Below are 23,803 nucleotides of genomic sequence, written 5' to 3'. Positions count from 1 at the left end.
GATTCAAGGGGCTGTGGGAGGGAGAGGGTACTTCTGTTGAGTTTCAGTAGATGCTGGTGCGACGGATCTGGCATGCATAAGGACCACCACCAAAGAAAGAAGCCGTCAACCGCGGTCCAGCAAAGCGAGCACCCCCCCCCCCCCCCCCCCCCCGGAATCCCCAGGCCGCGGCAGCACCAAGGCCACCCCCAAGCCACCCGAGCGGACACCGGTCGGCGAGCCGACCCAGACACCCGGAACACCCCCGCCCCAGCCCCGGCCCACACCCCCGAGCCCAAGGCCGCAGAACGAGGCCCAGCGGGCCCCCACAGCGCCCCACCGGTCCCCAGCCCCCATCCCCCCACGACCCCCCCGCACCCCACCCAAACCCGCCATCCACCACGACCCAGGCCCCACCACCCCCGACCCCCAAACCCCCGAACACACCCCGACCCCCAGCACCCAACCCCCCACCCACCCATACCTCCACCCCCCCCCAAACAAGCCGCCCCCCCCCCCGACGGCCGCCACCCCCCCCCCGCGAACCCGGCCCCCCGCGAGAACCCCCCACCCCCCCCGCGAGAACCCCCCACCCCCCCCCCGGAAACCGGCACCGGGCAGCAGCGCAGAGAGGGAAGATGTGCCCACCCCACCTCCAGCCGCGCGAGATTTGCACAGCGGCGGGAGGGGGGAAGCAGAGGAGGAAGCACCAGGGGAGAAGGCGGAACACCAGAACACCGAGCCCGGTGGGGAGAGGCCCCGGTCGTCACGCCAGAGTACTAGTGACACCTAACCCTGTTACTGAGTCCGCCAGCTCGCCGACTGGCCCCACCCAGTGTATATACAAGTGTGTGCGTGTGGTGCATTAAAATTGGGAGCAGGTGAGTCGGAGCAGAGGGAAAAAATTTCCCCTACTCCGACACACCCGTATCCCCCCCAAAAAAATGAATATGTATATGTGTGGTGCATTAAAAAAGGGAATGGAGGGACAAAGTGGTGGGGCAGGGACACAAATGGGGGGGACCACAGCGCTGCCAGGCACTGCAGTCCATCCCCTCTGATGGCTCCCCGCCCCAACTCACCCCTCCCCTTGGACGTGAGGTGCATTAAAATTGGAGGGGAGTTGAAGGGTGAAGACGGTGTTTTCCACCCTTCCCCACCCCACCAAGAAATGTGTTGTGTGCCCTATGTGTATATTTACAAAGTGTATAGTGCAAGCTAGTGAAGTGAGTAAGAGGAGCGACCAGCGGGGCCTCACCCAACCCGGCGGGTGTAGGTGGCACGCCCGCCCCCCAGCACCCCCACCCCCTGCCGCCCCCCACCTCATCCACCCGGCACCACAATGGGCGGACAGCCAGCGCAGCAGGGCTACCGGACAGCCCACCGGCCACCGGAGCCCGCCCGGGGCGCCAGGAGTTATACCGGAGTGGGGCAGGCCCCAAACCCTCGCCCGGCCCCCGGAGCCCGACGCCCGGGCCGGGGAGGGAGCCCCAGGCCCAGGGAGAGGGAGGGGGAGGGGCCGCAGGGCAGACAGGGAAGGGGGGGGGGGGGGGGAGGAGGAGGGAGGGCGACAAGGGAAAGGGGACCGGGAGGCAGAGGAGGATGGGCGGGAGGAGGCGAGGAGGGAGAGGCGACGGGGGGGAGGAAGGGGGAGGGGAGAGGGAACCACGGGGCACACCGGAGGCCCACCCACCCCGAACCGCGCCGCCGGGCACGGAGCAGCGGACCGCGCCTGGACGGCACCGCCCCGGGCACCAGGGGAAGCACCCCAACACCGCACCCCACAGGGGGCCCAGGGAGCGGCCAAGACGCAACCGCCACCGAGCAGACAACGGGGGGGGCGGGGGGGGGGCAGAACCACCCCCGCCCGACCACAGGGGACGGCGTCAAGAAAATTGACTAATTAGCATGCAGTAACACCAAGTGTTGATGCTTAGTGCCCACTAGAAATAGATCTTAAGGAGTTATTGAGTATAGTGTCGTATAGTGTGGTATGCTCGAGCCCACTAGCAGCAACTAGGTTCCTGACTATATAAAAATAAAAACAATCAGATACAAAATACCAAATACAGAAGCAGCGAAAACAGAAGTTGTAACGATGTGGTGGCTCTCGTTAACAGGCAGAATCTTGGCAGGATTAAGTTGCCAAATTGAGATTAAAATATTCTATGTACATAGACCATATTTGTTTAAATCTTGATACTTGATTTTTATTTAAGGCAGAGATTTTTTCCATTGAGATATAATTTATTAGTAAGTTTAACCAGTGGTCGATATTTAGAGATTGTTTATTTTTCCAATTGACAAGGATTATTTTTTTAGCAATAGTAAGGGCTATAAATATAGATTGGGATTGTTTACATGGTAGCTCAGTTATTGTTAAGTCACCTAGTAAACACAATCTTGGAGATAAAGGAAGCCTACAGTTTAATATATCAGCGAGCTTTTCCAAGATTTTAGTCCAGAAATGCAGCACTGGAGTACATGACCATAAAGCATGAAGATAAGTATCGGCAGTGTTTTGTGAGCACTGGAGACAAATGTCGGAGTCAGAGAGTCCCATTTTTTTCATCATATATTGTGTAATATATGTTCTATGAAGTATCTTATATTGGATAAGTTGCAAATTTGTCTGTTTGGTCATTTTAAATACATTTTCACAGATTTGGGTCCAAAAGTCTGGTTCCGGAAATATAGACAAGTCTTTTTCCCATTTTAAAGTCGGTAAATACGTTTTATTTGTGTATAAAAATAACTTATATATTTTTGATATTTTCTTTATTGTTGTTGGAGAAAGCTTTATAATATCTTTAGCTAAGACAGGCAGTTGGAGCGTATCCTGAAGTGTTGGGATTTGTTTCTTAACCATATTTTTAACTTGCAGATAATGTAAGAAATTTCCCTTTTTTATTTCATATTTCTGGACCAAGTTTGTATACGATATAAACTTATTATCTGAGAAAAGATGATGAAGGTGTGTAATTCCTTTCTGCTCCCATAGGCTTAAATGGAACGACTGATTATTAAGTTGAAAGTCGGGGTTATGCCAAATGGGAGAGAGCCCACAGGGCGCCAATTGGGAGTTTGTAATTTCTAATGCCTTCCACCAGGCAGTCAGGGTGGCGGCTATCATTGGGTTTTTAAAACAATTATGTCGTCTTATTGATTTTGTAATAAAGAGTAAATCTGACAGTCTAAGATTATTACAATCCTTCTGCTCCAATTCCAACCAACAGTTAGTATCTCTGTTGGGTTGTGTCCATAGCACAAGATATTGTAGTTGATTAGCTAAATAATAGTACATAAAGTTTGGTGCCTCTAAACCTCCTTTAGATTTACTTTCCTGAAGAGTAGATAGACTAATTTTGGCTTTTTTTTTATTCCAATAGAATTTTATGATAGCAGAGTCCAGCGATTGGAACCAGTTAGACGTAGGTTTAAATGGAATCATTGAAAATAAATAATTAATCTTTGGTAAAACTTTCATTTTTATAGTAGCTATCCGTCCTATTAAAGAGATCGGAAGATTATTCCAGCGCTCCAGGTCACTACGGATACTATCCAATAATGGTGAAAAATTTAAAGAAGTTAATTCAGTTAACTTAGGTGAAATTTTAACACCTAAGTATTTTAAATTACCTGTAGGAAATTGACACCATTTCTATCCCAACATAAACTACTACCACCTTTTATATTACAATTTGTGTTTCTATGATGTGTTTTGTTTTAATCAAATAGTGTAAACATTAGGGGTATTTAAAAAAAAATCGATTCGGCGATATATCGTGATACTACATCGCGCGATTCTCGAATCGATTAAAAAAATTCGATTTTTTATTTTTTATTTTTTTTTTAAGAGAGCTCAGAATTGTTCATTCGGTAGTCTTACCGATTCAACGTCTTATCATCATTGCCTTTTTTTTTTTTTTTTTTTTTTGTGTGTGTGTGTGTGAATCAATTTTTAAACTTCCATTTTTAATGGAAAAATATTCAACAAAACGTCTGACTTCGGGTTAGGATTCACACCTTGAGCATGGAAGAATGTTATATGAACGGAACATTAAGCCTTAATATTTTATTTTAATGCTGTTCAAACATGAAACAGATTACAACCTCTATAAGACTGAAATTTCAGATAAATAAATAATACATTTTCATATAAATCTTACACTCTACAAGCTTACTGATTAGTATTTTCTAAATTTGAATGAAAAAAAATCGCAACAATCGACTTATAAATTCGTATCGGGATTAATCGGTATCGAATCGAATCGTGACCTGTGAATCGTGATACGAATCGAATCGTCAGGTACTAGGCAATTCACACCCCTAGTAAACATGTATTGAAAACGGCATAAATTTCAGTCCAATCTCACACTTCTTTGACACTCGTCACATTTATAAACACCATATCATCACTGGCCTGTGTTGTGTTACATGTGGGGTGCCCCAGGGATCAATTCTGGGGCCAATTCGTTTTCTCCTTTATGTGAATGATATTAAAACTACTTCGAATTTGCTAATATGTATTTATTTTTTTGCAGATGATACCACTTTATTTCATACCGGGAAAAATATATATCAGGTATTACAAGTAATAGAGAAAGAGTTTAAGAATATTATGAAGTGGTTCAATACCAACACACCGTCTATAAATATCAGTAAAACTAGAATTATGATTTTCAGTTATAAAAATATAGATGATGAAGCCAAACTGACTGTGCAAGTATAGAAATAGAAAGGGCTAATGAAATAAAGTTTTCAGGTGTTATTATTGATGAACATTTAACATGGAAAGCACATATATAGAACATGTCAAATCTAAGGTATCCCAAACTGTTTTACACAAAGTTAAAGAATCATTGAACAAGAATGCTTTGTTATTGTTATATAATTCATTGATGGTTCCATACCTGACCTATTGCATTGAAGTATGGGGTGCACCGCCAAAAGCTACACTGAATCAATTTTTCTTTTACAAAAATGCGCTATTCGTGTTGTTTTCGGATGTGGATACAGAGACCACACTAATCCAATATTTATACAACTAAAAACTTTAAAATGTAATGACTTGAAAAGCGCAATTATTGGACAAATATATATAGCACAAGGTCATGCTCGAGTAATTTTTTTGTCTGCTTAATGTCATTCATTTTGTGTCCATTATTATTATTATTAGAATTTCATTTTTATTTTATTTTCTGGTCAGGGGCAGATATCACAAGTTTTACTTCTTTCTGTCCCCTTTTATTTCTTTTTTAAAGAATGAAATAAACATTTTGAACTGAAAAATTGAATTGAAAATCCAAACTTGTTGACATTGTCGACCGTAAGCCAGTTTGCATCACAAAGTGATGCACAAAGTGTGACACTCTGAGCTAACAGCTGACTTTCTACACAGCTGAGATGTCTCAGTGACATCTGAGGCAGGAAAGCGCACTTTATTCACCTACCTGGACAGCAGTGAGTGGGTTATTTTCTCAAGCAGTTGTGCAGGTCTCTCTGAGGTATGTCTGACTGAATTTCTTCAGACGCTTCATCAAATTGCTCGTCTTGAAAGTGCTCGCCTTCCTCTGGACTATTTTGCAGGGTATAATTTGCAGTCGGCTTTAGTGTTGTATCCGTGTTTACCTTGACACACGGCTTATTTGGCTCCAACTCCATGTGTTACGGATGAAGATGGCAGTCGCTACAAATCAGCAATAATGTTTTTTTTTTTGGTGTGTGCGCGCAGAGAAGAAAGAATATTATATAAAATGTTATATAAAGGTTTTCAATGCTCTGTAAATTTTGTGTCGTTAAAATATGCATTATTTATTAAAAGTTTTCACTGCAACATCAATGTCAATTTTTTGGCCCATCTATGGTGTTGTTTAGCATGTGTGATCATTAAGTTAGCAGATTTGTTTTTTTCCAAGACACGTTTGGTCATATACACAATGTGAAATTCCCTTTATTTTGTGTCAGTTTTACAGCAGACTCAACTGTGAAACTATTTTTGAATATCTGCAATTTTCCAAACTTCACACCTTATGCTCAGGGAGGATATAGATAAATCCGTATCAGGCTGGTAAAGTGGCATCATGTCATAGTATCGGAGCATTTATACGAGCACAGTACCGATACTGAAATAAGGGCATTCTAAGTTCCATCCATCCATTTTCTTGACCGCTTATTCCTAACAAGGGTCGCAGGGGGGTGCTGGAGCCTATCTCAGCTGGGTTTGGGCAGTAGGCGGGGTACACCCTGGACTGGTTGCCAGCTAATCATAGGCATTCCAAGTTAAGATTTCAAGTTGAACTTAGTGGCTTTCATCTCAAATATATGGTGCATGTAGGAAAATGTCACACCTTCCACAATGGAGGGTGGCCCTCCTACTGTAATAATAAGATTGAACCTTACAATTAACATAGTGCTCAACACCCAAGTCCCATCACTCTTTTGTTTTCTTGCGCTGAGCCAAATAACTGAAACAACAAAAAGTTACTCTTTTCCTTTATGTCATCAATCCTTAGTCTAAACTGGCAAAGCGTCACAAAAAACTTTGAGTGAAAATAAATTGAATTAAATAGTGTGTATTTTTTTCCCACGAAATGATGTTACTATTTACCCATTCAAAGCATGCTACAAAACGTCAAGCAGGGGTTACTGCTTACTGAAAATGATATACTGTACAGTACATTTCACTATTGTGTCATTGGAATGCCTGTCAAGGATTTAACCTGCCAAGTATGTAGTGCTCAACACCCAAGGACTAGCCTTATTTTGTTCTCTTGCAACCTAATAACTACAACCACAAATTAGAACCTGGGACATTTGTCATTTTTTCTTATGTAATCTGCAGAAGTTCAACCGAGACAACTGGACTCATCTCGATTGTTGTTGTTGCTTCTCCAGTCCACATTCACTGCTGTGAGCATTTCTATTCAAGTGGAATCCAACCGTTTACTGTCACAGACTTATAGATTTGTACAGTCAGTTTTTCAACAAATAAATTCAGGCTTGCAAACCACTGTTTTGAGAAATGCCATGTCAATAAATTCAAGATAAAGATTAAAAGATATTTAGCTATCAAAAGTCCTTAATAACATTTTGTTTTGTGTGCGCGTGTGTGTATATATATATATATATATATATATATGTATATATATATATATATATGTATACACACACACACACACACATCACTCTTTTGTTCCCAAAGCACTGTGGCCAAAAAAACAAAAACAACCCAGGAACATTTTGTGCCATTCAGTTTTTCTTATGTAATCTGTGACCGCGAAAGTTGAATTGAGGTAATAGGATTAATTTTAGTTGTCACTTGTTCAGTTCTTAGTATTAAGACATAATACACTGTGTAACAGCCAAGTCCCAGCCCTTTTGCTTTTTTGTACAGACAAATACTGTAAATGTAACCACAAATAAATCCTCCTTTATGCATTCACTTGTTACTTATATTAGTCTTAACTGGCGAGATTACACAAAACATTAAAACAAACCTTCCATCAATCCACCAAACTCGGAGGCCAAATGTGTACAGATTGAATAGGCAGTGATTTGAACTCTTCAACTGAAGCATAGCAACATTGGAATAATAACAAAAAAAAAAAATAGCGAGTTTCCCTCCCGTATCAATCAATATGGCACTAAATGGCAATGAACTCCAATAATAAATCCTCTGAATTAAATTTATAGTATGGACACCATTATTAGCAATGCGCATGCAAATGCTCATTCACTTAACCAATTCCAAAAGCTGGATTTTTACAGAAAACTCTAAATGCAACATTTTGCTGCATACTTTGAATGGGGAAACAGTATCACAATCTGGTGGATAAATCTGTTTACCCAGAAAGTATCCATAATGAGATGAAAATGTCCATTGTATCTGCTGGTAGTGGTGGTCCTCATCATTACCCCCCCCCCCCCCCCCCCCCCCACACACACACACACACACAGCTGTTACAGAAAAACAATTCGACCAACATAATTTTTTGAATCCATGAGGTTTGACAAACTATAATTGAAGGTTGTGTGTAGCAATGTGTCCTGCATCCTGCATCCTTATTTATACAGCCATTACTACTGATTGCTTTTCCAGGCATCATTTCATATCATATAAACGTTCTCACCGTCTTGGTGTTGTGAGCTGTTAAAAAAAAAAAAAAAAAAAAAAAAAAAAAAAAAAAAAGACAAGACAGGTACAGGCTAGGAAAAAAAAAAAAAAGGCTGATGTTTCATTCATATGCTATAAAATAGACAACCAACAAGTGTTTGATTACAATATTAGAAATTGATTGTATGGGATTTTAATCAGGTCGGCACGGTGGCCTGAGTGGTTAGCACGTCCGCTTCCCAGTTCTGAGGACTCCGGTTCGAGTCCAGGCTCCGGCCTTCCTGGGTGGAGTTTGCATGTTCTCCCCGTGCCTGCGTGGGTCTTCTCCAGGTACCCCAGTCTTCTCCCACATTCCAAAGACATGCATGGCAGGTTAATTGGGCGCTCCGAATTGTCCCTGGTGTGCTTGTGAGTGTGGATGGTTGTTTGTCTCTGTGTGCCCTGCGATTGGCTGGCAACCAGTCCAGGGTGTCTCCTGCCTACTGCCCAGAGCCAGCTGAGATAGGCGCCAGCACCCCCCCCCCCCCCCCAACCCTTGTGAGGAATAAGCGGTCAAGAAAATGGATGGATGGGATTTTAATCAGTCTGCACTTATTAGTCCCATAATGCCCCCTGCTGTTCAGAATAACACACAGTCATATTCTTTCGAGACAGATCCTTTTTTTTCCTTTGTATTTATTTATTTATTTATTTTATTTTAACTCGATTAAATGGCATCAATATTTTTTCCAAACAGGGTTCAAATCAAATTTAAAAAAAAAAGAAAGAAAGAAAAAGATGGCATGACTAGTCGTATAACAAACTTTGAATAACAAATACTCACTATACATTTAAATATGTACAAGAAGGTCGATAAATAAACCAATACTGACTAGCAATATGATTGTTGTCTTTGAATTCTCTACATGTTAGTGCACTGAAGGGAGAGGAAGCTTAAGTGAGACATCAGGCACTCATAATCATGAAAAGGTTTTGGTTTGAAAACCTGAGACGAGACGAGCCATAGTTAAACGTTCATCTACTGGTGGCCTTTTAAAGCTTCTGTATGCAACTTGTGCACAAACAACCTGTAGCACTGTGCTATATCTAGTTATTATTATCATTAGGATACAGGACCAGTTTGCTATCGCTAACCAGCAGCATTTGTCTTTACAACACCAAAAAAGGGGGAAACTATTTGCCTGCATGGTGTTTTTGTTTTTGCGTAAGTCACACAACTGTTGGCATTTCTCAACATTTTGTATACAATTGCCAAAACAAAAAGGAGTAAAGCTGTAAAAGGACATATCCAAACACATTAAAACCTTTTAGAAAAGTCCTTTTCCTTTCCTTATGAGGAGTATGCTGTTCCCACATGGTCAGACCTGCTGAGTTCAATGTGCTGGGTGTTGATGGGGGGCTGCATTACAGAGTGTTTTGCTAGTGGGCTGCTGGGACGTCCAGCGTGCTTCTTGGTTTCCTGGCCAGCTGAGTCCAAAAAGCTAAGAGACCTCCCCATCTATAAATTTAAGTGCAACACGGTGAGAGGCATGGAGCAGCTCCTCAGTGCCTCTTCATGGACGACACCTTCTTCTTCCTGGCAGCCAGCATCTCATAAAAGGGGTCCCTGCTGATGGCGGCCCTGCAGACATAATCAAATTGAAAGGATTAGTGATCGAGTACAGCGCGACAAACTCATTGTCACATACTTGATGCTGTTCATCCATTCGTCCTTCTCCTCGGCTGTGGGGGCGGAGATGCGGTAGAAGGTGTGGTTGCCCTCCACCACGCGACCGTCGGCCTCCGTCTTGCACGCTTTGATCACCTGATCCTTGTTGTCGGGGATGAATAGCTCAAAGCAGTTCTGCGGCGGACAGGAAGACCGGCGTCATACACTTAATAGAAATTTACTTGGAACTTTTACAGCATGGACTTCACATCAGAACTAGGACGTTTGAGGAACTGTAACTTAAACATCAGAACAAAGAACTTTCAGAGGAATTTTGTGTGTATAGAGGCAACTAAAAACGTTTGAGGAAGTGGACCTAATCAGTAGGTGCTAATCGATACAGTGTAAAAATGTTTCTGTGCAGTGAGAAAATGAGTCAGAAGAGGGCGCTGATCATACAGGCTTCTTGTCCTCCACCTCCCTGATGCTGAGGTTCTCCAGTGGGATGATCCCTCGCGGTTCCTTGTCCTGCGCGCACAAAGGCACCAGGTCAATAAAACAGCACGGCATCAGGGCAGTACTGACGTAAAGTGGTCCTCACCGTCGTGTACTCAAAGTAATAGAGGCAGTTGTCGGTTAAGATGAACCATCTCCTCTTCCAAGTCTTTACTCGGCCTCCTGCAGAGCAAATCCAAGCAATCAGAGAAGCTCAGTGGGAGAGAGGTGGAGAGAAAGCAGACAAAGCACCGACTTGAGCAACACGCAGGCGGACAGACGTGAGCAGACAGACGGATGGAAGCTCCCGACCGACGACTCCCCGACGCACAAAGCACTGCGCCAGGTCCCACCATCCACTCACCACCACCACCACAGGTAGACAATAACGCAGCTTCCAGATGAAGCCCTGCTTTTATGAGGTCATTGAAAACTTTATGTTGGCCCAATAAACACCTCATGAGACTCAAGTGTGGGGACGAGACTCCACTTGCATACAAATACAGGATTTCCGCACATTTGTTTACTCAAATGCAGATGGGGAAGGGGCATCTATCAGAGGGGAGGCCTTTGCTTTGATAATATTAAAGTTGGGTGTATATTATAAGTGATCAAGTGAGGCTGGACTTGAATTTTTTTTGCTAATTTGAAAAAGGAATGGAGGTGTCTATTTATGGAGCAAAGATGCCCAGAACGTAACTTTTTTTCCGAGATTGTAAAAGGAAGATGAGCTGAGGAATATTTTTTAGAATGCTATTACATTATGTTAGCATTACTGTTCAATAGATAAATGAAGAAAAATTGGAGGTTGAAACAAACGAGCGGAAATGAATTTCTTTCCTGTTTGAAAAACTCCAGGATGTATCGGAGGAAGACTTTATTTTTAGAATGATATTAATTAAACAAAAACCCGACCAGTTATATTACAACTGATATCAAACATAACTAGAGTGATTGAAACAAACATTTACTGGAACATCTGGGGGGGGTGTCTTTATTTTAAGAGCAATATATAATGTGACAAGAATACTACAACTAATATCAAGATCAAGTGAAACTGGAGTGAAAAACAAGCATAACCAGATTAGGACATTTTGGTTCCTGCAAGGAGAATAGGGGTGACAACTGTTTGCCTTGCACTGAATGCCAGTAAAAACAAGACATCTGAACCTTTTAATTATCATGTTTTGAAATAAGTTAATAAATTATCAAAGCCTCACCCAATGGGACTTTTCATTAACTTGGGACTCACTGACCTGACCTCCGCTCTGACCTTAGCCCAAAGCCCGTCCACCCCACATGAGGCTTGTTTCCTGTGCAGGGAAACCTGACCCGCGTAGGCAGACGGCAACCTCCCGTATGGCCACGAGGAGGATACAAATGAGGGTCAGGAGCCTGCAGCAACATTCTGCTACTCTCAAGCCTCAAATTTCCTGTTGGGGGCTGTGAGAACTACAAGTCAAGTCTAGACTACGTGATCCCACCACCATGTTAGTTGACATATATCCACTGTGACAGGAAAGAGAAGGTTACGATTGTCGGTTCCACATATTAAGACACACCCTGTAATTATCATATGCAGGCATTCAGGCTGTATATGACGTTCCATCATATCTCAAAGCATCATGATAGGTCAAACATCTTAAAAATCATCTAAGCCAGGAGTGGGCAAAATATGGCTGGCTGGCCACACATTACCCATTTTGTTCTTTAATCTGAGCAATTGAATTTGATTTTAATTGGTTGCATTTACTTGTGTTTGCTTTAGCCTCCTTTATGTTGTGGGTCACACTGTCCTGTGTTAAAAATTGAAAACTCTGGACATTCAAATGGTGTATTAAATAGATAAGAGTCAGCAGTGACTTTTGTTTCATTACAACATTAAATAAAAACTTAAAAGTTATAAAAGATACAAGTGCTATTAGTAAATGGTGGGGGGGGGGGGGGAGACTTTTCAAAATGTCATCTTCAAATTACCAAACAAACAAATATGGCTGTTGAACCCCATCTTTTGCCCACCACTGATCAACAGAAACACGTAGCACCCTGGCCGTCATCTTGGCTACAAACAAGCAGGCTAGCATAGACAAACACAGAGCTGAGTGTGGCTTGGGGACCCTCGAATTGGATCACCCAAGGTCAGTATTTTTTGGTTCCTCGCACTCCAACAAGAAGAGACGACCTCCTCCAGTGCAAGAATAGCTGGGTAGCGGTTCCCGGCACATTGTTGCAAAGGGAGGGGAGAGCAGGTGCGTGCTCGAGTGGAGGGACGGGAAGCTGGGCAAGCAGAGGTTAAGAGCTTTGATGTCCATCCATATTGTGTTGGTTTGGGTGTCATTTGTTCAGTACAGTCAGTGGAACCTCATTATTTTAAATGACAGACAAATTAAGTTTGTTTTTGTTTTTTTTAAATGATGGTGCTGTTCTGTTAACCGATGTTTGACACGGTTACATCTTTGATTTGGTATGTTTTTTGTTCCTGATCCAGTCTTCTTGACAGAATCTCTAGTCAAAAACTTATTGAACAGCTTTTTGTAAACACTTCATTTGGATGTACTATGGCTGTAGGCCGTTTATTTGTAATGTGTGACAAGTACTCAGTGAATTTGTGGGTCTTTATTTTTAGAATGAAACTGAACAGTTTTACTTATCTTAGCACATAGATCACGTGAAGCTTAAGTTTAAAACTGACATTAATGAGAACAAAACTTTTTATATAGGATTGTAAAGGAGAGATGCTTATTGGACAGGAGGCCTTTATTTTTGGATGATAGGAGAAAGCCCTGTCTATTATATAAGCATTGCTTTGGTGCCATCTTGTGAGATCTTGATGGCAGACAAGTAGTGCTTTTCCTTCATCTTTTTTTTTTTCCGGGGGTTGGGCAGTCACACAAGTTTTGTATACCAATGCAAAATGGAGGCTTCTTATTAGTGGGGCGACACGGGGTAGACCCTCAACTGGTTGCCAGCCAATCACAGGGCACACACACAGACGAACAAACTAGAATAGGAAAACTAAGGGGTCTATTGGTCTAATAGATGGGAGATCTTCATTTTTTGGACCGGACTGCTTAGTTAGCTTTTCGCGCCATGCTTGTCACTTGGGATCAAAAGGAATGTTACATCTGTGTTTGTTTTAAACTGTAACATTTCACACGAGGTTCATTTTACACTTAATGGGCATTTATTACCCCTCCCCATTCATCATTATTATTGTTAAGTGAGAATTTCAGTATGACAGTTACCAATATTAAAATGTGCCTGAAAACAAAGTGTTTTCTGATGGAGACAGTTTGGACTCTGGAGCAAATATTCCAAATACAATTGATTGTGTTGGACTGTAGAGGTTCCACATTAAAAACTGTAAATGGTATCCAATTGAAATACATATTGAAACCCTCTCAAACACTTTGCTGCCCGCACCGCTTTCTCCAGTCAAGTAGCACACACCCATCGGATCCAGTAAACAACCACAAAGCTGAAAAGCTGCAGTATTCCCTTATCTATACACACAGGGCCAACCAGTGTTCACTGTGAGCAAAGTCTTTATGTGGCTGCTGTACTGGATGGTGGAAAGGGTATAATGCAGCTTCTGGACAAAACAAAACCCACATGAAAAGATTGACCATCAGAAGACCTCAGGAGGTCATAAAGCGAAAGGAGCGCACGAGGGTGGCAGCCAACCACCCACAGAGATAAAAAGAAAATGAGAGGACACAAAATAAAAACGACCAGCGCGGTGAGCGGGCTGGAACAGACAAACATCTGAAGTTGAAATGCGTCGATGGAAGGGACAAACAGAAACAACCACAAACACGGGAAAACCCAACTGAATGTCGGAGGAGTACAAAAAGCAATAATGCTGCACCACCAAAAGCACCAGAGAGCTGAGAGAGATGGAGCGTGTCTTTTGCTGTTGTTTGTTTGGGAAGAGCAGGTGTACATACCTCCTGGGGTAGGAAAGACAACAGCCAAAATCATGGGAACAAACAAACGAATAGGAAAAAGGGAACAAAAAAAATCATCAAATTAAATAAATGAGAGCAAATTATTGCACCAGTCACATTCATTTTGGCTTGCATGCACTGCTTTATGGTGACGCACTTTTGTCCACCACATGGTGGAGCTGTGCACACTGAAAAGCCTTGGACAAAACAACGCCCTCGACTTCGCTCCAACATTGTCACTCATTTTATCCACCTTGATTTTCCTTTTTAAAAAAATCATTAGCAGAAGATACTTGATGGCGACCAGTTGTCCAGATTCACAGTGATTAACACAATTAACTTTTCACAATCAGAGTGAATCAGTACAAGGAGGAGGAAAGGGAGGAGGGGAGTGGTGAAGAATCCACCATTGTGATTTGCAGCCACCATCAGTTGCCCTGCAGAACATCTGGAATGCAACAAGGCAGCCGGCAAGTGTCTTTCGTGTGTACGTTGCAAACAAAAAACCTAACGAAGAAAATTTATTTTTGGTCACATTTTTAAACAGCCCCAGGTGTCTAAGTAACATGCCTGTGGCCTGCTTTTGTCAAAAACACAACCAAGGATCAAGAATGAGACATACAGTGGTGCCTTGCGCTAAATTTAATTAATTTCGTGACTTTGGCATTGCAAATTGTTTTTCTCCACCTACATAAACAGAAATGCATTAATCAGTTTGAGCTAGGGATGCTCCGATCAGGGTTTTATGCTGCCGATACGATCATCAATGAGTAATATCGGCCGATACCGATGAGGAAGTTGCCACCACACCGTGCCCTCAAGTTGGTCTCTCAGGCAGGCCGCGACACCTGAGCTCCGCGTGATCAGATTTTTGATCGGGAATAAAAGGCTTTGATCATATATTCCGATCACGTACTTTTCACAAATATCCAGTTTTTCTTTTTTGTCTCCTCACTGTTAGTGCCGCGTGTTGCCGAGAGTTGCTTTCACGCGTCCTGTGTCCCAGGCCACATGGCTCAGCCTTTAATAATAATGGTGACTGTCAGTAATATATATATTTGGGGGTTTTATGTTGTTTGTGTGGTAAAGTAAAGCTTAGAAAACGGGGGAAAAAAATCAGTGCCATTGCAATCACGGAGCACCCAAATCACAACGAAATGTAATCCCAGAAAACTAAAGAGGAAAAATTTGACGATATTACCGTATACCCCGGTGTACTGAGGAGACGGTGAAACGGTGTCAAAATCTTAATACCGCCCAACTCTATCAAGTCTTCTTTACTTATAGTTAAGTTAAATTGAATACAATAATATAACCCTCCGCCAACGCTGACAACGGATGAATGGCGTGTTTAAGGAGCATCGATGTAATTGTGATCGTGGAGGTTTAAACTTGGAAGATGCGTACAACGCGCACTTCCCCGCCCCCAACCCCGTGCGCGCCCCGCAGAGGCAATATTTCGTGGCATGCCCACCGCCGAAAGAGGGTCTGTTGAATGTGCTTGTTTAAGGGGAATCATTTTGTCATTGATCAATTTGTGATCGGAAAACCTACGCACACACAAACCCACCCATTCCCCTCCACCTCCATGCAGCCTAGGCGTATGTCGTCCGCCGCACGACGACTATTACATCTTCGTCGCATTGATGCAGCCATCCACCGCCCCTCCCCGTGGTTGTAAAATGATATCAAAATATATTCCGTAAATATATTTTTACAGCAACCACCTGGCGAAAATGCAACTTCTCGCACCTGTTCAGTATCGCCTGTACGACTCGCCAACGGCTCCAATGCAAGAAAAACTTGCGTACGCCAGCCAAGAAATTGCTGTACGTTTGTGTGCGACACTGTGCGTACACACACGCTTCATACATGAGGCCCCTGGTCACCGTTTTAATGGTGAAAAAAAATAAGCATACAATGTCTCACTAACAGTATGTTCACATTTATACACACACTTGACTGACTTCCTTTCCTGTGTGTATGTCAATGTATGCATCTATCTTCAAACATTTAAAAGCCTCCACATATGGGGCTCTGATCTCAAGGCCACATTCATAATTCATGAAAACACGGCATCTTCAGCATCAAGTGTGTACAGTACACACAAAACGCACACTCACAGGTTGTTGACCTCATTTTTAACCGACTTAGGCCTTTGATGTACAGTACGTGCTGCTACTTATCTGACAACATACTGTACCGGATGAGGGTATTCTGAACTAAAGAAATGTTTTTGGTGATTTAGTGTATCAATTGATCGTCACTCACCCAGTTTTAGCAACCAGCCTTCTCTGTCAGGGTTGAAGAAGGTGTGCGTGAGGTCGTTACCGTCGTCCTCTGGGATTTTAAAAGGCTCATTCTTGATGCTCTCGTACAGATTCTGCATTGGAAAAAGATGCGGTTAACACACAGCAGCTTGCAATCGCAAGGAGGAGCCTCGAAACCAAACTCACCCTGAGCAGGTCTTCGGGTAGGTCTCCTCCCTCGTTGATCCCCCGGTTCATAGAGATGAAACGTTCTACGGTGGGCTTGTCCTTCACGTTGGGGTTGTGGAGGCTGGTGTTCAGCATGATGATGGCAAACGACAGGATGTAGCAGGTGTCTGGAATACACACGTCACAGTCAGACCTTATCAGCAATCCACCTTGATCACAGAGCTTGTTCCAGTTCCATGTTTTTCTTATTTATGATTCCACTATTTGCCAAAGCAAGCCTCAAAATAAGAAGTCTCACATCACAGTTTTCACATCATTATGTAGAGGCAAATGACCACACCGACTGGCAAAACTGCAAGCAGGCACACGGCTTTTATGCAGGGATTCAAATCCACATTAAAAAAGAAACAAAAAAAGATGTGTGCGCTTTTACAGAGCGTAGCTTTCTTTCACTTGAAAATGTCATTTACACAGTTAAATGCACTGTTGTTGTAGCACCTCATCCCAAAAAAGGTGTGTTGACAGCTGCAATGTGTAGAGACCTTTATTTTGTAAGTGCTGCGGGAAGTGGTAAGTGAATCTTGACGTGTTTTCCAAACGATTTGCAGTGCACGGCCACTCAAAAGCAATTCGCAGACCCTTCTGATCCTCAAAGAAAGACCCCTTCGAAAGATAGGCTTAAACACACTCTTAAAAATCAGAATTTTGGTATTGTGTCAACACTGCTACACGGTCTGAAAAGTTAGCTTAGTGCAGCCACTGTTCTACTGAAAGCATGCGGCTGACGAAGCAGCACTTTATCTGTCATGCAGGGCTGTCCATTGCAGCCCCCATGCATTATGCACATCCATCTCCATCCGCGATAGAGCCGATCATCCATGTGCATTATTCCCAAAAGGCAGACAACGCCTAACCGACAAGCTTGGCAGACTTCGTGTCTGCTAAAGAAAGTAAGTAGCTTGGCATGCCATTAGGCACGCTTTTACTGAAATAATGGCAGATATCAAACAGTCAATCATGATTATGAGGGAGCTAAATTGAAAAGGTTCTTAGCTGGCACCTGTGGATTGGAAAACGCCAGGGTTGCATTGGCAGTAGCGTTGAGCGAAGGCCTCCATCATGCGGTCGATCTTTTGGGCTTCTCCTGGTAGCCGGAAGCTCCACAGGAATTGTCTGTGAGGGCACAGGTTGTGGTGAAGAGCGCTTAGAGCAGTGGTGTCAAAGTCCGGTCCTCGGGGCCATAGTCCTGCATGTTTTAGAGGCAGCTGATTCATATTCAAGCTCACCAGCAAGCTCTGAAGGAGCCTGATAAAGATCCTGATCATTGTGTGTTGGAGCACACAAACCTCAAAAACATGCAAGCCCTCGAGGACCAGATCTGACACCTGTGACTTAGAGGGTAGTGGGCATGGTGTGAAGCAGGGATGGGGTTTAAATTAAGACTTGAATACGAAATTGTCTCGAAAAATTTGGGGAAAAATCTAATCTGGTGAGAATACATTTATTTTTTCAAGAACCGCAATTTTCTATTTCTATTTTAAATATTGCCATGGGCCCAAAAATGTATTTATACGTACGTTTGGTTTTTTTTTATGCTAGAGCATACAGAAGGCTTTGATGCCGGCCCTAAACTGAAGAGAACACTTAAAACAATGGTAGTTATTACACAATAACTGCCAGGATGTGGCAGCAGAGATCGACCAGGGCCATGTTTAAAAAAATGTCTTTTTCCCAGTGTTTTAAACAGATTTGTCCATAATTATGAAATTTAGCTACATCCTAATGGTATTTGCTGCAAAACTGAAACAGAAATGTACTTTTTTCCTGAGGAAAGAAGAGACTAATCTTTCTTTTGGTAGGTTCCATGTTTTATAGCAATAGAACACAATATTCTGTGGGCCTTGAAATATCAGTCAAAATGTAGTGAAACTGCTGGGAGTGAAGGGCGTTGCTCAGTGAAAATGGTGCGAGTGAATGAGTTAAAGATAAAGTCTTTTTTTTTTTTTCAAATGATGCTATATTTTTAAATTAGTTGTATTCTTCAAGACTTCTCAAACAAAAATAATGCGTAGGTAAAAAAATGTAAGCATAAACTCAGATTTTTAAAGCTAAGGCACACATTTTTAGATTTTAGTCTTATCTCAAGATAAAATAAGATCTTGGAAAATGATGAGACAAAATCTTATTTTTGTTGGTCAATTAAGTCATTTTTAAACAATCAAGTCATATTTCATTGAGGCAGTCATTGTTTTAGAATAAAGTATTTTTGTTCAAGAAGTAAAATACTTTTTTTTTTTTTTTCCTTTGAAAATTAAGTTGTATTTTATGTACATAGGTTCCTCGCCCTAGTTTCTGGGTATGAAGCAGATGTGATGTAGCTTGCTATCATCTTACCTTAGGGCCTGAACCAGGTTGAGGTCTGTGAATTCATGAAGTTCAACAAAAGCGTGGAGGACCTGTATGTTGAATTCATCTCTACAAGGCAAAGATGGAAATACATTTAATAAGATATTAAAAAGCATAAAATTACAACTCAAACAAAAGTCCCTCTGTTGAGGGTTTTAGAGCAGGTCTGAAGACATTAGGGGTGTTAAAAAAAATCGATTCGGCGATATATCGCGATACTACATCGCGCGATTCTCGAATCGATCCAATAAAAAAAAAAATCGATTTTTTTTTTTTTTTTTTTTTTTTTTAAGAGCTCAGAATTGTTCATTCGGTAGTCTTACCGATTCAACGTCTTATCATCATTGCCTTTTTTGTGTGTGTGTGTGTGTGTGTGTGTGAATCGATTTTTAAACTTCCATTTTTAATGGAAAAATATTCAACAAAATGTCTGACTTCGGGTTAGGATTCACACCTTGAGCATGGAAGAATGTTATATGAACGGAACATTAAGCCTTAATATTTTATTTTAATGCTGTTCAAACATGAAACAGATTACAACCTCTATAAGACTGAAATTTCAGATAAATAAATAATACATTTTCATATAAATATTACACTCTACAAGCTTACTGTATTAGTATTAGTATTTTCTAAATTTGAATGAAAAAAAATCGCAACAATCGACTTATAAATTCGTATCGGGATTAATCGGTATCGAATCGAATCGTGACCTGTGAATCGTGATACGAATCGAATCGTCAGGTACTAGGCAATTCACACCCCTAGAAGACATGTTGGTCGTAAAGGGACTGTGCTCCCATCAGGTGGCGTGACAGAGGCTTTTTTTTTTTTCTCTTTCTTTTTAATTGAAACTTTGCATTTAACATTCACTAACTCCTTTATCATCTCATCTGGATGATGACATCATCCCACAAGCCGCACACCCTTCAGAGTCAACGATCTGCCCTGTGAGCTCACACCTCATCACTCCCAGTGGATCAGGGACCGATCTTAAGATATATTTCTCAAGTAGCATCAATGTAGTGCTGGCACTGTTGAATATGTTTAGAATCGTTTAATGTATTGATTTTTTAATCGATTAAGATACTAATCAGATTCATTTTAATTTAGCATTAAAGTGCATTACAAAAGCATTTTATCACCGATTAGTGTTTAACTAGTGACTGCTGTTTTTTTTGTTTTTTGTTTTGTTTTTGTTTTTAACTTCGCAATCATATACTGATTTAGAAAAAAGGAGGGGTGGGGTTGATGTTGTACTACGTTACCGGTTCAATCAATTTTTTCTTCTTTTTTTTTTCTTTTTCTTTTGTGAAGGACTACAAAAATCAGTGAACAATTACTGTTATGCTGAAATCAGAGGATTGGGGGGGGGGGTGTATCGCTCCCAGACCCCACCCTTAATGCGCGACTGTCTGACCTGTAATCCCCACATACACAAAAAAAAAAAGAAAAAAAAAAAAGAATCCAGCGTCATTTCCTTGGTCAAGGATTCAGCAACACTAGGATTGGGGTTTTTAAGGTTCAATTTCCCTGAAATGATCCAGGCAGTGTCTTGATCCGGCCACTTAAGAGTGACTAAGACAATTGAAAGCAGATGGAGATGAGTGAGGAGCAGACATTTAATGTTGGACCAATAATTTATGTTTGGGAAACAACACCACGGGGAGAGTGAGCAATATACAAACTATGCACCTGTGTAAGTTCAAGTATGCATGAGTGTGAGTATATACCTTTCTCCGAGGTAATCTCCAATGGCTGTTTTGTTCAAGCCTTCTCCCTTGCAGAGGAACTGAGCGATGTCATCGCTAGTGTTCTTTAGCAGATCGTTCTCAATAAGGAACTGAATTCCCTGGAAGAGTGGTGAGGGACACGGACACAAAAAATAATCCTCACTCACAACTCTGAGGTATCATGTTAATCACTCGCCTACCTTTTTGGGGTCCATGTTGAATTTCTTACGGCCCATGGCCACCTGTTTGTTCCTCTGCATGGTTTTCCTGGAAGGTCAGATATTGAACTGCTGTTATTTGTGAAGCCTATAGATAAAACAACCATCTAATCCTTAATTTTCTATAGCGCATGGGGTTGTAGGTCAGATGGAGACCATCTCAATTAGGGATGGGAATCGAAAACAGGTTCTTGTTGAGAACCGGCTCCCAGTGTTTCAATTCCTTGGCATCGTTTGCCGTTTTTGCTAATGATTCTCTTATCAGTTCAGTGTGGGACGATGACATCTCCACTCTCGACAACCCAAATTCCTATGGACAACTTGGAGTCTTCATCATTTCTTTCCAACCATCAGTTTTCTGCAATTTGTGCCATTGCTCTTGGCTGCACACACTGCTTCCAGTACTTATGTTCAATCAGATTTCAGACTCTATGTGTTGCCAGGTCAATTTAATCTGTCAAGGCCTTCAGAAGCACAAGTGCTTTCTGATGTAATGTAAACTACTGTATATTAGCAATGGGAACTGTTTCTTTAACCAATCAGATTTAAAATTCATCCTCACAGAGCCAGAATGCTGACCCTCAATTACGTCAGCATTTTTCCATCTTCTGATTGGTCAGCCAGCTTGGAGGAGAAAAACACATCTGTTGTAATTGACACTCACTAATATTTACTACCGTAATCAGAATATCTGGAGATATAGTGAATTATCTTTTATTTTTTATATATATTTGTCATGTTACATGCTGTTACAAGGATTTTTATATATATTTTTTTTAAATAGTATTGATGCTCTGTGATTGGCTGGCAACCAGTCCAGGGTGTACCCCATCTACTACCCAAAGCCAGCTGAGATAGGCTCCAGCACCCTCCGCGACCCTTGTGAGGAATGAGCGGTCAAGAAAATGGATGGATGGAAAGTATTGATGCTTTCTATTTGACATTGAACAGGACGGCAATTAAAACCCGAAACTTCTCAACTGTGAGGTAGAATTCCTACCCACCGGCCAACTGTACTGTTTGACCCAAGCATTTTCCTCACTTATCACCTATAACCTACTTCTATGATTAAACAGATGAGTCAACTTCTCCAACGTGACTCATAAATCGCATTACAAAATGATATTTCCCGCCAACTATTCATGTTGACTCTCACTGCTGTGACTAATCCCCACTTAAGGGAAGAAGTCCTTCCTCGGGCCTGGAGCTGTTCAGGCGTCAAGGTGGGTTTTCAAGGTACTGCCGTCGCCACCTCACCGAGCCTTCTTCTCCACTTGACACTTGATTCTTTTGGCTTTCATCTGTTGCTGACTGAGCTCCTTAAAGTAAAACCGCAGCAGACAACACACAAACATGATCATGTCGTGTCGCCGTGATAAGACGCCGTGATTGCATCAAGGAGATGCAAACACTTAATGGGTTTGGTCGGAAAGCCAAAGTGCAGCATGATTTATCTGCCGTTGATGGGATCTTCTCTGACCAAAGTAGTCAACCCCAGTGCCCCCGTTCCCTCTGGATCATGCATTGTCTGCCTCGGCCCACTGCATTATTCAATGAGGCCTCCCATCATGTGGGTTGTGAGGGGGTGCACCCGATGAAACATTTAAAGTGGCTTAAAAGCACAGCCAATGCGGAAGGAGTATTGGTGGTGTGACAAGATAGCCATCGACTATCAATAATTGACAATTTCATTTACCAAGCAAATAGAAGGCAACCACTCCATTTGGGCAGGAGAAAGGTAATGTTTGACATTGGGTGGAGTGGGGGCAGTCAGGAATGGCTATTCCCCTTTTTCATTGCCTGGAATTGAAGGCGTGCAGGATGACGTGTGAAAGGCCACCTTCACTGGGTTCTGTCTAAACAGCAATAGCTGATAAATCGGTAATTTTTTTTTAAAATCGGATTTCTGAAAGCGGTTGTATCTCACCTCTCCTCAGTGGAACCCAGGTTCTCAATTTCGTTGGTGACCTCTGCTATCTCATCCTTCAGCCGCTGTGGAAAAGAAAACAGCATTCACTCGTTAATTATTTCCTATCAATTTTGAAGTACCTTTTATGGATTTGGGGAGTCTCATTTCCAGCTCCAAAACAGATGGGACAGGGTCATGTTTACCAATTATACATCAATCACCTTTTCTCTTAATAACATCCAATAAACTGACAACACTAATTATTGGAGCTTTGTAGGTGAAATTCTTTCCCATTCTTGCTTGATTTACAGGCTCAGCTGTTCAACAGTCCAGGGTCTCCGTTGTCGAATTTTTCACTCGGGCTGGGCGATATATCGATATAAAAATTATATCGATATATTTTTAAACGGGATATGAAATTAGGCTATTTCGTCTATATCGATATAGCGCTGTGTGGTGCGTCTGCTGAACTCACTGCCCCGTGCTGCCCCCTCCGCCTCCTCTTTCGTGCACAGGAGGTGGAGGGGAGGGGGTGACACTTCACACTTGTGAAGTACTCATTCAAATCGCGGTAAAAAAAAAAAAAAAAAAAAAAAAAAAAAAAGGGAGCCAGGGAGGGGCGACACTTCGCACTTAGGCGCTTTCACACCAAAAAGCCCAGGAACTTTGAGTTCATGGTAGAGTCAGTTCCGGGTCCGAAGAACTTGTGAGCGGCCCACGAGTTTGTGTTCACACGGCATGAAAGCAGGCAGGGTAGTTTATTCAAATGAGACTGATGACGTATGTCAGGGGAGGAAAAAAAACAGCACTACCCCGCCTGTCCAGCAAGTGGCGGTACCGGTAAAACTGAATGACAAACAACCATATCATCTTTTCGTTTTCCTTGTCATGTTGTACAGAGTTGTGTTTGCAAC

The 23,803-nt window shown here is 42.2% G+C and overlaps 1 protein-coding gene across 7 annotated transcripts in view; it reads right to left on the bottom strand.

Moving 5' to 3' along the window:
- Window positions 1-8,656: 8,656 nt before the first annotated feature.
- The window catches only part of cyth1a (cytohesin 1a), a 62,369-nt gene continuing 47,222 nt past the window's right edge, over window positions 8,657-23,803 (bottom strand). For 5 of the 7 annotated variants that reach the window (XM_077496949.1, XM_077496957.1, XM_077496939.1 and 2 more), the window contains 11 exons: window positions 22,908-22,972; window positions 20,963-21,029; window positions 20,763-20,881; window positions 19,018-19,098; window positions 17,684-17,796; window positions 16,642-16,790; window positions 16,456-16,568; window positions 10,345-10,423; window positions 10,203-10,271; window positions 9,784-9,938; window positions 8,657-9,716 (listed from right to left, as the gene is read on the bottom strand). In XM_077496949.1, coding sequence (XP_077353075.1) covers window positions 9,638-9,716; window positions 9,784-9,938; window positions 10,203-10,271; window positions 10,345-10,423; window positions 16,456-16,568; window positions 16,642-16,790; window positions 17,684-17,796; window positions 19,018-19,098; window positions 20,763-20,881; window positions 20,963-21,022 — 1,017 coding nt within the window. In that variant the 5' untranslated portion in view covers window positions 21,023-21,029; window positions 22,908-22,972 and the 3' untranslated portion in view covers window positions 8,657-9,637. Of the gene's footprint in view, window positions 9,717-9,783; window positions 9,939-10,202; window positions 10,272-10,344; window positions 10,424-15,909; window positions 15,913-16,455; window positions 16,569-16,641; window positions 16,791-17,683; window positions 17,797-19,017; window positions 19,099-20,762; window positions 20,882-20,962; window positions 21,030-22,907; window positions 22,973-23,803 lie in introns of all 7 variants that reach the window. The other 2 variants (XM_077496976.1, XM_077496924.1) reach the window with 2 other exon arrangements.

Source organism: Festucalex cinctus, chromosome 1 (genome assembly GCF_051991245.1).
Source record: "Festucalex cinctus isolate MCC-2025b chromosome 1, RoL_Fcin_1.0, whole genome shotgun sequence".
Lineage (NCBI taxonomy): Eukaryota > Metazoa > Chordata > Actinopteri > Syngnathiformes > Syngnathidae > Festucalex > Festucalex cinctus.
Note: the sequence above shows the minus strand (reverse complement) of the source record. Positions and strands in the feature narration are given on the sequence as shown.